General features: G+C 39.3%; 1 protein-coding gene across 7 annotated transcripts in view; it reads right to left on the bottom strand.

Annotated features, from left to right (window-relative positions):
- Positions 1–10,258: 10,258 nt before the first annotated feature.
- BICC1 (BicC family RNA binding protein 1) overlaps positions 10,259–15,528 on the bottom strand; it is a 318,064-nt gene continuing 312,794 nt past the window's right edge. For all 7 annotated transcript variants that reach the window (XM_024115707.3, XM_055080966.1, XM_024115710.3 and 4 more), the window contains one exon: positions 10,259–10,532. In XM_024115707.3, the coding sequence (XP_023971475.1) occupies positions 10,402–10,532 (131 nt within the window). In that variant the 3' untranslated portion in view covers positions 10,259–10,401. The remainder of the gene's footprint in view (positions 10,533–15,528) is intronic.

The raw sequence follows: 15,528 nt of genomic DNA, 5'->3' as shown, positions 1-15,528 counted from the left end.
TGTTACTGAGCATTTTTGCATCTATACTGATCAGAGATATTAGTCAGTAGTTTTCTTTTCTGATAGTGTCTTTTTCTGTTTGGGTATCAGGTAATGCTGGCCTTGTGAAATGAATTTGGCCATGTTCCCTCCTCTTCAATATTGTGGAATAGTTTGAAAAGGATAAATATTAATTCTTCTTTAAGTGTTTGGTAGAATTCCCCTGTGAAGCCATCTGGTCCTAGACTTTTATTTGGGGCGGGGGGTGGAGGAATGACTACCAGTTCAATTTCATTACTAGTGATTGGTCTGTTCAGATTTTCTATTTCTTCCTGATTCAGTCTTGGAATATTTTATGTTTCTAGGAATTTATCCATTTGTTCTAGGTTGTCCACTCTGTTGGCATATAATTGTAGTATTCTCTTATGATTGTATTTCTGTGATATAAGTTGTAACTTCTCCTCTTTCATTTCTAATTTTATTTATTTGGGCCTTCTCTCTTCTTGATGAGTCTGGGTAAAGGTTTGTGTATTTTGTTTATCTTTGAAAAACTAGTTCTTAGTTTCATTGATCTTTTCTATTGTAATTTTAGTCTCTATTTTATTTATTTCTGCCCTGGTATTTATTATTTCCTTCCTTCTACTAACTTTGGGCTTTGTTTGATCTTCTTTTTCTAATTCCTTTAGATGTAAAATTAGGTAGTTTATTTGACATTTTTCTTGTTTTTTTGAGATTGGCCTGTATCACTATGAACTTCCCTCTTAGAGCTGCTCAGATTTTGGAAATTTATGTTTCTATTTTCATTCATGTCAAGGTATGTTTTTATTTCTTGATTTTTTTTGTTGACCCATTTGTTTATTAGTTGCATGTTATTTCGTCTCACTATGTTTGTGTTTTCTTCCTATAATTAATAATTTATTCCTATAATTAATATAGTTTTCTTCCTATAATTAATTTTAAGTTTCATACTGCTGTGGGCAGAAAAGATGCTTGATATGATTTCAGTCTTAAATTTTTGAGACTTGTTTTGTATGTTTTCATTTCTTGATTTTTTTTGTTGACCCATTTGTTTATTAGTTGCATGTTATTTCGTCTATGTTTGTGTTTTCTTCCTATAATTAATAATTTATTCCTATAATTAATATAGTTTTCTTCCTATAATTAATTTTAAGTTTCATACTGCTGTGGGCAGAAAAGATGCTTGATATGATTTCAGTCTTAAATTTTTGAGACTTGTTTTGTGGCCTAGCCTGTGATCTGTTCTGGAGAATGCTCCATGTGCATTTGAAAAGAAGGTGCATTCTGCTGTTTTTGGATGTAATGTTCTCTCTCTCTCTAAATATATAAATATATAAATAAATAAATATACAGAGAGAGTCCATCTGATCTAAGGTGTCATTAAAAGCCACTGTTTCCTTACTGATTTTCTTTCCAGATGATCTATCCATTGATGTAGGTGGAGTGTTGAAGTCCCCTGCTACTATTTTACTATCAATTTTTCCCTTTATGTCTATTAATATTGACTTTATATATTTAAATGCTCTTATGTGCATATATGTTAACCAGTGTTATATTTTCTTATTGGGTTGACCCCTTTATTATTTGTCTCTTGTTATAGTCTTTGTTTTAAAGTCTATTTTGTCTGATATGAGTATTGCTACCACAGATTTCATTTCCATTTGCATAGAATATCTTTTTCTATTTCTTCAATTTCTGTGTGTCTTTAGCTCTGAAGTGAGTCTCTTATAGGCAGCATATAGATGGATCTTGTTTTTTTGCATCCATTTACCCACTCTGTATCTTTTGATGGGGCATTTAGTTCATTTATGTTTAAAGTGATTATTGATAGGTATATATGTATTGCCATTTTGTTACTTATTTTCTAGTTGTTCTTCTCTGTCCTTTTTTTTAGTCTCTTCCCTTGTGGTTTGATGGTGTTCTTTAGTGCTATGTTTGGGTTCCTTTCTCTTTGTTTTTTGTGTATCTGTTATAGGTTTTTGGTTTGTGATTACCACGCGGCCCATATATATAGACATATATATGTTTATTTTAAGCTGTTGTTTAAGTTTGAACACACTCTATAAGCTCTACATTTTTTTACACCCCCGCAAATACGCTTTTGACATATTTTACATTTTATTTTGTGTATTCCTTCACTGTTTATTGTAGTTATGGTTGATTTTACAACTTTTTTCTTTTACCTTCCAACTAGATTTGTAAGTGGTTGATCCACTGCCTTTACTATATGTTTGCCTTTACCAGTGAGATTTGTTTTCTTTCATATATTTTCTTATTTCTAGTTATGACCTTTTCTTTTGACTTAAAGAAGATCCTTTAACATTTTTGTAAGCCCGGTTTTGTGGCAATGAGCTCTCAGTTTTTACTTTCTGGGAAACTCTTTATTTCTCCATTAATTCTGAATGATAACTTTGCTGAGTAGAGTATCCTTGGTTGTAGGTTTTTTCCTTTTAGCACTTTAAATACATTATGCCACTCCCTTCTGGCCTGCAAAGTATCTGCTGAAAAATCAGCTGATAGCTTTATGCGGCTATAAGTATGTAAGTCCTTATTTTTCTCTTACTGCCTTTAAAATTCTCTTTAACTTTTGCCATTTTAATTATGATATGCCTTGGTGTGGCTCTCTTTGGGTTCATCTTGTTTGGGAACCTCTGTGCTTCCTGGATCTAGATATCTATTCCCTTTCCCAGGTTAGGGAAGTTTTCAGCCACTATTTCATCAAATACATCTTCTGCCCCTTTCTTTCTCTCCTTCTGGAACCTCTATAATGCTACTGTTAGTATGTTTGGTGCTGTCCCATAGGTCCCTTAAACCATTCTCATTTTTATTTTTATTTTTTTTTCAAATACTCAAAATAGTTTTATTTTAAACACTTACCAAATTTAACTTTTGCTAACTTCTGATACACAGACATGTATATCTACATGACTGTTTATATATGCATATATAAATACATATGTAATTCACATCGATGATAATATTTTGAGCTTTACCTATGAAATTAATTTCAATTTGGGTCAAAAATTTCATCTTTTGAAAGAAACCTAATTTGTTCATGAAAATCTTGAATCCATCCGAGGTAAGGAATAGAATCCTGGGTAGGACTGGGATATGGGAGTGTGTCGGTCAGACATGCCACTAGCCCATACAGGGTGCATTGGTGCAAATTAGAAAAAGGAGCCACATCATCTGGGCAGACACGGCCATGCACCAATAAACTCAGCTTGGTGAGTGGAGCAGGACTTCAGCTCCCATTCCCTGACACAGCTGGATGCCTTGCACTGGGTGCAACCGGCAAGTAGGTGGCAGTCCTAGAGGGACGGCTCACTGATGGTGCAAGCAGAAGATGGTGTTCTGGCCACGCTTGTACAGCTCCATTCCTTGCTAGACTGATTTAATTTGTCTGGAGGATGTTGGTCGGGTAGGGGTCTTTTCTTCTCACCACTTCTGATGATTTAGCTGAAGGAGATCTCCCCGATTGAAAAAGTCCATTTTTCAGGTTCAAGTCTGCAGATGGCCATGCAGCCTCCAACTGGGCTTTCATGGTTTAATCTTAGGAAATAGCCCAGTGTTGATTCTTGATTCCTAAAAAAAAATGCTGTCGATCTGGCTGTAGATGAGCTTTGCAATTTCCCTTTTCTCTCGGCGCCTCAGCTCGGCCGCCTCACGTCCGGGGTCGTACGGAGGGGCTGCACGAGGAGCGAGGAGCAGGCGGGGAGCCACCGGGCCACACCCCAGTCCCAGGCAGGCCGGCCGGGGGACCAGGGCCGTGCACGCCCCCACCCAGACGGCACGGCCAAGCGGGCGCGTGGCGCCCCACGCCCTCCAGGCTGGCTCCGAGGACTCCTATTCTCGTTTTTAAAAATTCTTTTTTCTTTTTGCCGTTGTGATTGGCTGATTTCCACTATTCTTTCTTCCAAATCACCCGTGCATTTTTCTATCTTATCTAATCTGCTGTTGCTTCCCTGTAGTGTATTTTTATTTCACTGATTATATTCTTCAGCTCTGACTGGCTCTTTTCTATATTTTCTAATTTTTTGAAGTTATTGCCGTATTCTCCATTTTTCTCTCAAGATCAGTAAGCATTTTTATGACCATTGATTCGAACTATTTATCAGGCAAATCACTTATCTCTGATTCATTAGGGGGGGGTGTGGAATTCTATCATGTTCTTTCATTTGTAGCACATCCTCTGTCTTCTCATTTTGACTTTCTGTGTTTATGAATTAGATGAAACAGTTACTCTACCAGTCTTGAAAGCATGTCCTTGTATAGGAGCACCCTTATGCAGACTGCATGTGTCTTGTGGCTTTGGCAGGAGAACTGGAGCTGAAGTGGTCATGGGCCAGGGCTTCTCCCAGGGCATGCCAGGGCAGCCACCTTGGTGGGTGGGTTGGGGGACGGGGGTGGCTGGGGCCAGAGCCTGGTGCAAGCCAGGGCTTCTCCCAGGTTACACTGGGAGCCACCACCTAGATGGGTGTGGGGACCACTGGAGCCCAGCACGGACCAGGACTTCTCCTGTGGTGCACCAGGAGCTACGGCCTTGGTGTGTAGGAGGGACTGGAGCTGGAGCTCAGAACAGGCTGGGGGGCATGCTATCTTAGCAGGCTGGCTAGAGTGCCAGGTTCTTTTCAATCTGCTGCCTCTATGCTGGGACTCAGAGCAAGTATCCCCTTTAAGAGCAAGTTTTGGTTTCTTGTTGTCCTCTGGCTCTCCTGGTTGTAAGCCCCACTGGTTTTCAGAATTAGTTAAGGGGGCTCATATTCCCAGTTCTAGTCCCTAGGGCTAAGGTGCTCTGTTAGGGGTTTGAATCCCTCATTTCTTAGGGAGGACTTCCAAGTTTGTGATATCCCCTCCCCTTCTGCTTGTGGGTCACCCACTGGGGGGTTGGTCCTGACTAGATTGCATCTGTGCCCCTCCTACCTATCTCAATGGGTTTTAACTTTATATCCTTAATTGTATAAGAGATGTTCTGCTAGCCTTCAGGTTGCTCTCAGAGAAAGTTGTTCTATATGTGGTTGCAGTTTGGGTGTGTCCATGGGAAGAGTTGAGCTCAGAATCTTCCTACTCTGCAATCGTGCCTCTTTCATTCTTTTTGCTCCTATGACAAGATAAGGTCTTATCTTCCAGGTTGCTGATTCTTTGTCTGCATGGTCAAGTGGGCTTTTGAAGCTCTCTATTGAATTATCAATTCATTTATTCTGTTTTTCAGCCCTAGGATTTCCATTTTGAGTTTGTTTTTGGTTTTGGTTTTGTTTATTGTTGTTTTACTTTTGTTAGTGGTTTCTATTTCTTTGTTAAACTTATTTGGTTCATGCGTTACTTTCTTAGTTCCATTGAGTTGCCTGTGTTTTCTTGTAGTTCAGTAACTTCTTTAAGAGGATTATTCTGAATTCTTTGCCTGACATTTAATAGTGCTCCATTTTTTTTAGGATCCTTTATTAGTGCCTTATTAATTTCCTTGCATAGTGTCATATTTACATGATGTTTTATGGTCCTTGATTTCTTATACTGATATATTTGAAAAAGTGGTCTCCTCCTCCAGACTTTGCTGGTTCACCTTGGCAGAGAAAATTTTTCACCAGTCAGCTCAGTTGGGTTTCCAGGCATGTCTGCTGGTAACATCCTTGGGCAGGTGGGGAGCTGCTATTTCGGGGCAAGACAACTGTTTGAGCTCTAAGGTCAGGGTGAGGCATGTGCCCCTAGCTGAGAATAGCTGGATAGACTGCTGCTTGGTTCCCTGCCCAAGGGAGGCTATAGGATGTGCTCCACATTTGCTTGGATTCTATGGTGATGCTTGTTAAGTGGTCATGACTGGCTTCTTTACTCAGCAGTAGGTAGGGCTATGTATTAGCTTGCCTTGCAGGACTGCAGGACAGGACCCAGGGGCTGCACAGCTTGTTGTTTGGGGACCTGAATCAGGCAAGAGTGTAAAATGAGTATCTTGGTCAGGCAAGGCCACCAGTTTTGCTCTGCAGATGGGAAAAGCCATGGATTGTGCTCATGGGTTTTAAGTGACACTGTTAAGCAGAGCTATTGGAGCGGCTATGCGGTGTGCTCTGGTTAGGCTCCCTGATCAAGAAGCCTGAAGGAGCTATGAATGGAATTATGAATTCATTTCCCTTCCCCAGTGCAGTGGGAGAAGCAACTCCAAGACCACGATAAGTCTCTTTGTTTGTGGTGGTGACTCAAGCCAATCCATGCCCCAAGTTCCCTGGCCAAAGAGGGCCACTTGCTTTGCCCTGGAGGTCAGCTCTGCCTGCCTGCCTCTCAGCTTGCGCATTACTGGGTTATGCAGCAGCTTCCAGGTGTTCTGCCAGCCCTTCCTGTCAGATGGCGTGGGGACTCACAATCCACAGAGGGTGAGGCTATGTATGGCTCAGCTCCCTTGCCTGGGTGTGGGCAGACCAGGCACCAGGGCCTGAAAAACTCATTTGAGGACTTGAATCAGGCAGACCTGCACTCCTCTAAGTTCCCTGGTCAGACTGTGCTACCATCTTGGTTCTGCAGATAAGCAAAGCCGCTGCTTGGGACTACTACTTGGGCACTGCAGGCAGGAACTCAGGCTGCCAAGATCCGAGGGCTGGTTGTCGCAAGCCCCTCCTGAGTGGTGTCTTATCCATGAACAGTTGCTGGTTTTTTTTTAGTTAAGGGAAGTGAAGTCAGGAATGACCTGTCACCATCTTGGTGACATCATTCTCTGTGATTGCATTCTTGGAGTATCCTCAGGGGTAGCAACCTCATGTTCTTTCAAGGTAAATCTCATTTCTGAATACTGCAAAGTCACTGGGAGTCGAATCTGGGAAGTGATGGGTCATCATACAAAGCTGTGTCATAACCCTTTTGGCTTACACACTCCTTTCAAGAATGTGATTAAATCTATGAAACCTAGAAAAAGGAGAAAGGGAGGCTGTGAATAATATTTTGCATTGAAAGCATGGGCCTGTTTCTATGAGATGGGTACTTTCAACCATTTTGTCAAAAACCGGGGTTTCTAGACAGCACTCAAGAGCTCCCTTGGCATGCTGTAAATGCAAGGAGGCCTGTTTTGAAGGGTAGGGTATTCCATCCTTCATTCCCTCTTCATCAGTTCCATCTTTCTCCAGTTTGAACGTCAGCTTAGGGAGAACAAGGGTTTATGTTTCATTTACTCGAGTTCCTAGAACAGGGCCTAGTACTTAGCCCTCATTTAAGTATTTATATAATGAATGAATGAGTGAATGGATGAATAATTTAATATTGGGTTCACAAGTAATATTTCAGTTATCAAAAGAACTATTTGCTAGAAACAATTTTTTAAGAACCACTAGCACAGGTAATTCAAGTGGAGATAACTCTGGGAGCATAATGGGTAGGGCTAGGGTTTCTTTGAGATTTAGACAAATCTCAGGATTAATAGTATAGTGCCAATTCCATTTGAGAATAAATTCAGATACAATGTCAGAGCAAGGCACAGTAACCATTCAGTGTGATAGCACAGTCAGCCTCTGAAATGGGAACCTGGGTCAAGAAACCCTGCATCACTTCAGTAAGGAGCCCCTTTGCTTATGGATGAGGTCGTCAAAGCAGTCATAGACTTGAGTCTTTATTAAAAAAAAAGAATGAACAAGAATAAAACCTGTTCCATAATCTTACTCTTTTTCTATGTACCTGTGGGTGGCCACAGAAACAATGATTGATTACTGGTCCTGGATTCTCTGGCTAAAATAAAGTGCCTTAGCTTCTGGTTGAAAATGAGCACTGTCAATGCAAAACAACAGGACAGGGAGTGCATAAACAATTCTACTGCAGAAATGTCTTTCAATTCTGCTGAAAATATTTTTTAAAAAGCTAGAAACAAAGACACATTTCATCTAGCAAGGGCAATACAAAGGGGTTATATAAATTTATTTTTCATATAACAATTGATTAGTTTAGAAAAAAATTCCCATTTTCAATGTTTAATTCCATCTCTCATTTAAAAAAAAAATTACTAAAAGGACAAAAACCCACACAAAAATACAATCTGTATCTGTTCTATATTTACAGATAACCGGTCACTATTAAGGCACAGATTGATTAAAAACACTTATTCAAATAATCCAAATATTTTGTGCATCATATAACACTGACAACACCGTATACTGTAGTGTCATAATCCCTTCATTGCATCAAGAGAAAGTGAGAAAAGTAATTTCCAGTGTTTTTTATTTACTTTTTTAGCCACCCTATTTAATCTGGTTTAATTGGGACAGTTTTCCCTTTGGCATAATATCAAAGCACTGTTCATAAAACCTATGTCAACTCAATACTGCAAATCATTCCAACTTCCTCCTGTTGCAAATGCATGGTAGAGAGCTGGGGGGAAAGACTGCAAATGATTATTTTTTATTTGGGGAGGAGGTCTTATTAAAGAAATGATAAAATTTAGAGCACTAAGTGGTTGCGCAGGAAACAAATCTGGAATTCTTACTCTGTTGCTGAGTGTGTAGCATGATGTGTTCATATAGTCATATAAGGCAGGGAGCTCCATGTGATGACCTGCATACATGTGACATACATGCAGGATCGTTCCATTGTACTTGTGAAGGGAGCGATTTAGTTCTACATCCATAAGCACATACAGTTCTGTTTGGGAACAGGCATCTCCTTAGTGCTGTTATAACTGATAATTTTATGACAGGCCCATTATCTATGCCTTCACGGTAACTAATACTCTTTTCTTTTTTTTAAGTGAAAATTTTTCGGTGTGCAAAATTTCTCTCTGATTCTTGTTCTTACTTTAATGATAAGCCCTTAACCATGGAAAAAATCAGACAAGTATTTCTGATCCCACATTTGTATGAAAGTCCCCAATTGTTGTGTACGAATCTAATGCCTTCTGTGGAGAGCACGTGACAGTGGTTTATGTCCATGTAGAAAGTCTCGAATACCAAACATAAATAAGTCATTACAGTACAGGTAAGTCACCACATGTCCTATGGGAAAGTTTTCCAACAAATTAATACACTTGGAAATAATATTGCTTTGAAGAAAGAGAGGCACTTAGTGATTGTCTTCATGGATTGAAAACCCTTCATAAATCCATAATAAGATGTCTGAAAAGACCTAGGAAACAATGTTGCCTGATTTCTTGGACTTTCACAGTATCGAGATTGTAACAACGAGTTTAGCCACTTACAAAATAGTCTTTTATTCTTCCTCCTTCAGAACTCTGCTGTCTTTGTAAACTGTCACCCTGGAGACTTAAATAAAGCCTTTCCATTCTCAACAAACCCAAGTCTACTTCAAGCAGACAGATATGGTTTTAGGAAAGTCCTGTGACCATATGGCGCACAGCTAATGTGTACATAAGGACAGTCATCTATTTCTCCTCCTCATGGCAACAGTGCTGTCTTGTCGGATGATTATTTATCTTTTTTAAATAAAGTGACAATCTAGGGCTCCAGTTATTGAATGCCGTCCATTCTCTACCATAAATCTCTAGTAGATATCAATTTAATCAGTTACGTACGGTATGCTTATAATATCTAAAAATAAAAGTTTGATATAAATAAGTGTCCTTTAGTGGCAGTATACTAAAAATAGCCCTTTGCCTTCAGACAACCATTAAAAACATTTTAGCAATAAAGGCAGCAGCTAAATATGATGACTGCAAAGGGTTAATATTGCAAAGTCCATTTGGTCTTTCTTTGCTCGCACCTGTTACAGTGAACTAGGTTCATTGCTAAGTGATTCTAGGATGCTGACATAAATGAACAGAACTGGTCCATAACCAAGTGGAGTCACTTACATTTCCCGAAGTCACAGACTATTCTGCACAAAAACTAATAATCCAGTACTACTATGTCAAATAAAAATTTAACGCAGTCTGATTTGTACCAATACACAAGGTGACATAAAAACGAGAGAAAGAGAGATAATTTCCACAGGACAAGAAGTAAGAAAGTGTAAAGTGCTGAAAGACCTCAATAATTATTTTAAAGCAGTACCAGAAAATTCCACTTTGATTATTTTTTTTAAAAAATCCCCAAATACCAAAACAAAATAAGCAAACAAACAAAATAACTTCTGTGTTTTCTGGCATCCCAGATGTCAACTCAGCCTTCATGTTAAGTAAAAAAAAATCAGTGCATATGTTATTATATAGGTAAATAAAAACAGGAAATAAAGCCCTACCCTCATATTGCAAATTCTGTCCAATTGCCGTTAGGAAAAAAAAAAAGTAATCCTCGTGTGGCATTCTGTATGATGACATAAGAACATCATCTTCTCTCTCTTCGGCACCAAGTTCAGGTGCGAATAAGATGCTTTGGTCCTGATACCAGACACCCGAGTGCTGAGGACGGTGTGCAGTGAAGGCTGTTCACAGATCTCCTGCGTCCGACTTGACAGAGTTGGTGGGCGTGTGCCTGGACGGTACCGCTACCAGCGGCCACTGACACTAGCAATGTCTGAGTGATACTGACGGGGTAGCCTCCCACTTGCTCCGCCTTCCAGGAAAGAGGTGCGTGTATTTGGCGGTTCAAAGAGCTTTCTTCGGTTTTTATTTAGTTCTGGAGAGAGAGAGAGAGAATCAGCACATGGCAGTAGAGCTCAGCTCAGAAAATGGTGATGTGGTAGGTTTTGGGGGGAAGTCAAGTAGGTAGCAAAAGGAAAACCTTTAAGTTGACCATCAAGACATTTCTGAAATGCTAGAAAGTCTGATATGAAAGGTAGCCATTTGTAGCTGAGAGAACCAAGGACAGCAAATCGTTTTTACTGCAGTTCATAAAGTATCTGGGGAATATGTCATCCTCAGAACACCCTCAAGTCCAAATATACAAAGTAGTTTCACCGATCCCAAATGTCATTTCAGAGGCAAAGGGTGAGGCACCATCAAAGCTGGTGAAAGGCATATGAGAGGATGTATTACCAGGGATACAGAAAATTATTACAGCTCATTAAACTCATCCATGTCAAACACAGTGATCATTAAATTATTGAAGTCGACATGAAAAGAGGATCCCACTTCTAAACACCAGAATACTGGAGCAGCACACTGATCTGTTAATCCACAGCCCCGGGTGGGAGGGAGACGCAAGAGGGAGGAGATACAGGGATATATGTATACGTATAGCTGATTCACTTTGTTATGAAGCAGAAACTAACACACCATTGTAAAGCAATTATACTCCAATAAAGATGTTAAAAAAAAAAAAAATCCACAGCCCCGTGGCTCCACTGACACATGATGCCTAAGCTCCTTGAGTCAGAAAGGGTGACATGAAAAAGCATATCGCATCAGCAGGAGGCTTTTGTGAATAAAAAATCAACTTAGTAAACATAGCAACAGTTAAGGAAATTAATACAATTGAAAACAACCAATACGTGAATCGAAATTTTCAGGGAAAAACTAAGATCCTCGATTTTCATTTTAAACAAACCGGAGTACTGGTTGTTTAGTTTATGTCTTTTCCCAACTAAAAATTATTAACCAGAAAGGTGAAAAATGGAAGCAGCCTACCTTGTTTATGACTATGCAATACCCCATCCTCCCCTCCATACACAAAGTCTCAAGTCAACTGATGTAATTATTACTAATGAACTCATACAAGTAAATAGAATTGTCAGACTCTAGAAAGCAGCGTTTCTGATAGCCACCAAATGCAAATATAGTTGACCTTTGAATAGCGTGGATTTGAACTGAGTGGGTCTACTTATACATGGATATTTTTCAGTAGTAAATACTACAGTATTACACAGTTGGTGAAATCTGCAGATGCAGAGGAACTGTGGATACGGAGGGTGACTATAAGTTACATGGGGGTTACCTCCTGTGTGGTTCAAGGGTCAACCGTATCTTCAAACTTACTTATTCAATCTCAAGTAGACGGAATATATAGTTGATGTGTTTAAAGCTGTTGTCTTTTTCTCTGGGAGGGTGGTGAAGCAAGCGATTCAGCACCTTTAATTATCTGCATGGAACGCAGGACTTTTTCAGCCATACACACACACAACCCCATTCTGAGCTCTGAGATTACACAGCAAGCTATGGCCTGCTACAGTAATGCTGAGGATGGGAACAGAGGCTCAGACAGGCTGCAGTGGGTCGTAGGTGGCCAGGGACAGTCATATGGCCAGATGTGCTCTTGTCTCCCAAGTGCTAGAAGAGGGACCAATACCCTTAACATTTCACCCCACTGCTTTCCAAAATGTAACTGTCTGCCCTATAGGGGTGACGCATGAGTGAAGACCCCTCTTTTCTGTTCACATTTAAGTCTTAGGGGAGAAGAGAACCAACAGTAATTTATTACAGCCTATTATACGACAAGCACTGTACATTCGTTGTGTCCTATTTAAGTCCTCCTTAAGGGGTAGATAGATAATATTACCATCCTCCATTTTATAGATAAGGAACCTGAGTTTTTAAAATAGACGAAGTAACTTGCCCACATGCCTGTTAAGTGACAGAGCGGAAACCCTGCCTGCCTGATGCAAAGGTCTATGCTATGTATGGGCTTCAGTGGTCCATCCATTGGGCGGAGATCAACCGAGGTTATCAGGAATACAAATTTGAGAAATTGGTAGTTTCAGGTAGGTAGATAACAGCTTTCCTCCATATTTTATATGGATATCAAATTTACTTTTTCAATAGATAAAGCTTAGAAACTCTGAAGAAGCAAGGAAGATATTACAAGCAAAAGACACATGCAGGCACGCGTATAGATGGCTATTGTTTCAAGTTCCTGAAGAAACGCAGTAGCAGTGACATTCCTATCACGTGTATCTTGTTTAAAAAACAAACACATAAAATTCAGAGATCAAGACAGAATTGAATATATTTAAAGGCAAACTTATAGGAGAGCTGAGAATAAATGAATCCCCTTAAACACAGCCTGGGAAAGTTTTATCACCTTCCAATGAGGAGACTTTCTTTGGCCTCCGTGTTCTCATGGGGAAATAACCCATGAATCAAGAGGACATTCCCACACTATAGAGAAGGAGAAGAGAGGAGTAAGTCAAACACCATTCTCCATGAGCACATGAAAACAATCGGGCCACTGAAGACAAAAACTTTTAACAGACATTGAAAACTTCATTCTGAAAAGTCACATCAGCTAGATTTTTGAGAGGACAAATGATCATGAAGAAATTCAGCCACTCCCTAAAGATGTAATTTCTAAGAGTACATATACAGAGATATTCCAAGTGTGAAGCATAGAGATAAATCTTTAAGATTATCAAGGATCAAGTCCTACTGAAGAGACTTTTGTTCTTGTTGTTGTTTTTTAAATTAGAAAGCAAACTCCCTCTTCTGATTTTTTTCAGTAAGCCTAAGGGATAGTTTGAGAAAATACCAACCTTTTTCTTTGAAATTCCAAGGTTCACACAATCCTGGCAGCTCTCAGGATCTTGTTGCGGATCTGAACAGAGTCACAAACTAAAAGAATAGGTCGGGAAATGTTAGATCTACCTGAGGCTGTGGCAGAAAGCCTGTCAACAGGATGCTAAACTTCCTTTCACTGAGTCCCTGTATATTTAGTTAACCAATCACTAAAATACTCAGAGAGAAATCCATGAATTTTCAAAAAATCGTGGATTTGAGAAAAAAAAGATGAAATTTTTTCTCTGATCCATTCCTATTAGAGATAAATCTCATCTCCTCCTATAACATTAAAATAAATGTCTTCTGGCCCAAGATTAAAAGCAAACCGAAACCTTATACTGAAAGAACAACTCCGATTATAAGTTTAAAAGCTACAAAATTTTAAAAAGTAGTTTGAGCAAACTCTGTATCTAACCAAACTATGTAACCACAAGACAAACCTAAGTCAAGGCTGACCTGATATCCTGCCTCTATCTGGAAATGAAGTATTCTGAGACTTTAAATGAATGTCTTTGTTATCAGAGGAATTGAACTGGAAAAAGCAGCTTTTTGATGAAGGGTTTCTCAATAAAAACTTATTCCTTGCAGAGAAAATAATTTACCAAGTTCAAACAAATGCACCTCAACAAAGTAAGGCAAAATCATCCTTAAATAATCAAATACTTCCCACTGTACAGAGCATTCATAAGGCATCTTATTCCAAGTCTCTAATTCCCTTTAAAAGCAAGAGGACCTGTGAACCTCACTGAGAGAGGCAGTCTATAGAAATAGGACATAACCTCAAAAGAACACATTGAAGATGATGATTAGAGAAAACATTTTTTTAAACGAGGACTCAAAACCCCTCCTGTTTTTGCACTCTACTCCCCAAAACCCACCTAGAATATATCAGCAATGTATCCCAGAGTAAAAGTACTGAAGATCCACTTGGAATCTATGAAAATATTTAGAGATATTTGCTTGTTGCTGGAAGCTTTAGAGAGTTTGGAATTGGGTTGGTACACAAAGAAGAGACTTAATTTTCATTATACTGTCACGGATATTCCACAAATCTCTAGTGAAAGATTATGGAGTTCTGAAACATACACTTCTGTGGTATAAATGTGCGGCCCCATAGACATATTTTAACAGTATAGGCATGGTGATTGAGTTAATAAAATTTCAAGTAGTATATCAATTCCATTTTCAAATTAATAAAATAACGTAAAAATATATAAAGTTAATTTGCATCCAGAAGTAACCCTCTGAGACTGAGCTTTAGGGTAAAGAAGTTGAAAACTATCCTATTGCCACAGATAGTAAAAAATAAATAAATAAATAAAATAATAATACATATCATGAAAACTGTAGGTTATTTTCACTGTGCCTGATGATATACCACATGGAAGGACAGATTTTAGAAATGGAAGGTGACCTTATACAATCATCTACTCCAATCCACCTTCACAGTTAAGAAACCACAACCAGAAGAGGTTTGGAAACTCACCCAAGGGTACATGACTTGGAGAGGCAAATCTGAGATCTCCTTATGTGAACATAGTGTTCTTTCCACTATAACCAAGCTGATCTGATGAGTGAACAGAAAACAGTGGCTGCCCTGTGGAGTACCATCAATGCAGCCGCTTGGGTACATAGGGTGGAGGAAGACTTCTCAAACTGATGTGTGCGGGACTCTATCCATAGAGAAGCCTAACGGGCTGCTCAATGGCTGAATCTCTACACCTATTTCAAGGCTACTCTGCTTATATCTGCTTCAGATATATACGATTTCCTGTGGGGAGGTGGGCGGGGTTGATCAGCTGCTATAAAACAATGCAAGAGCAATCTGCTGCTGAAAGAAAACGGAAAACCACTGAGGCTTTTAGTTTGATGGTTCAATTAGCGAATGCTGTTTAGAAAGGGCTTTCACCAGTTGGATGCCACTGCTGGCCTCATAAAAGCGTAGCCTACAAATTCAGTGTTTTGAAAAGCAACGTCATTTTCTCACCACACCTGACGTTTGGCTCTGTCTTTTTGAGAGACTGGCACACATATAAAATTGGCATTCATGAACTTGATCAGAAAGACTTCAAAAAGTAACCTCATTTTTTTGCCCCCCAGATTCCTTCCTCATATTTCTCTAAACACCTTTTTGAGGTACATTTTTATGTATTTGCCAACTCATCCTCTGCCCATTCCTTCCA

This window comes from Physeter macrocephalus, chromosome 20 (assembly GCF_002837175.3).
Source record: "Physeter macrocephalus isolate SW-GA chromosome 20, ASM283717v5, whole genome shotgun sequence".
Classification (NCBI taxonomy): Eukaryota; Metazoa; Chordata; class Mammalia; order Artiodactyla; family Physeteridae; genus Physeter; species Physeter macrocephalus.
This window is presented reverse-complemented; position numbering and strand designations above follow the sequence as displayed.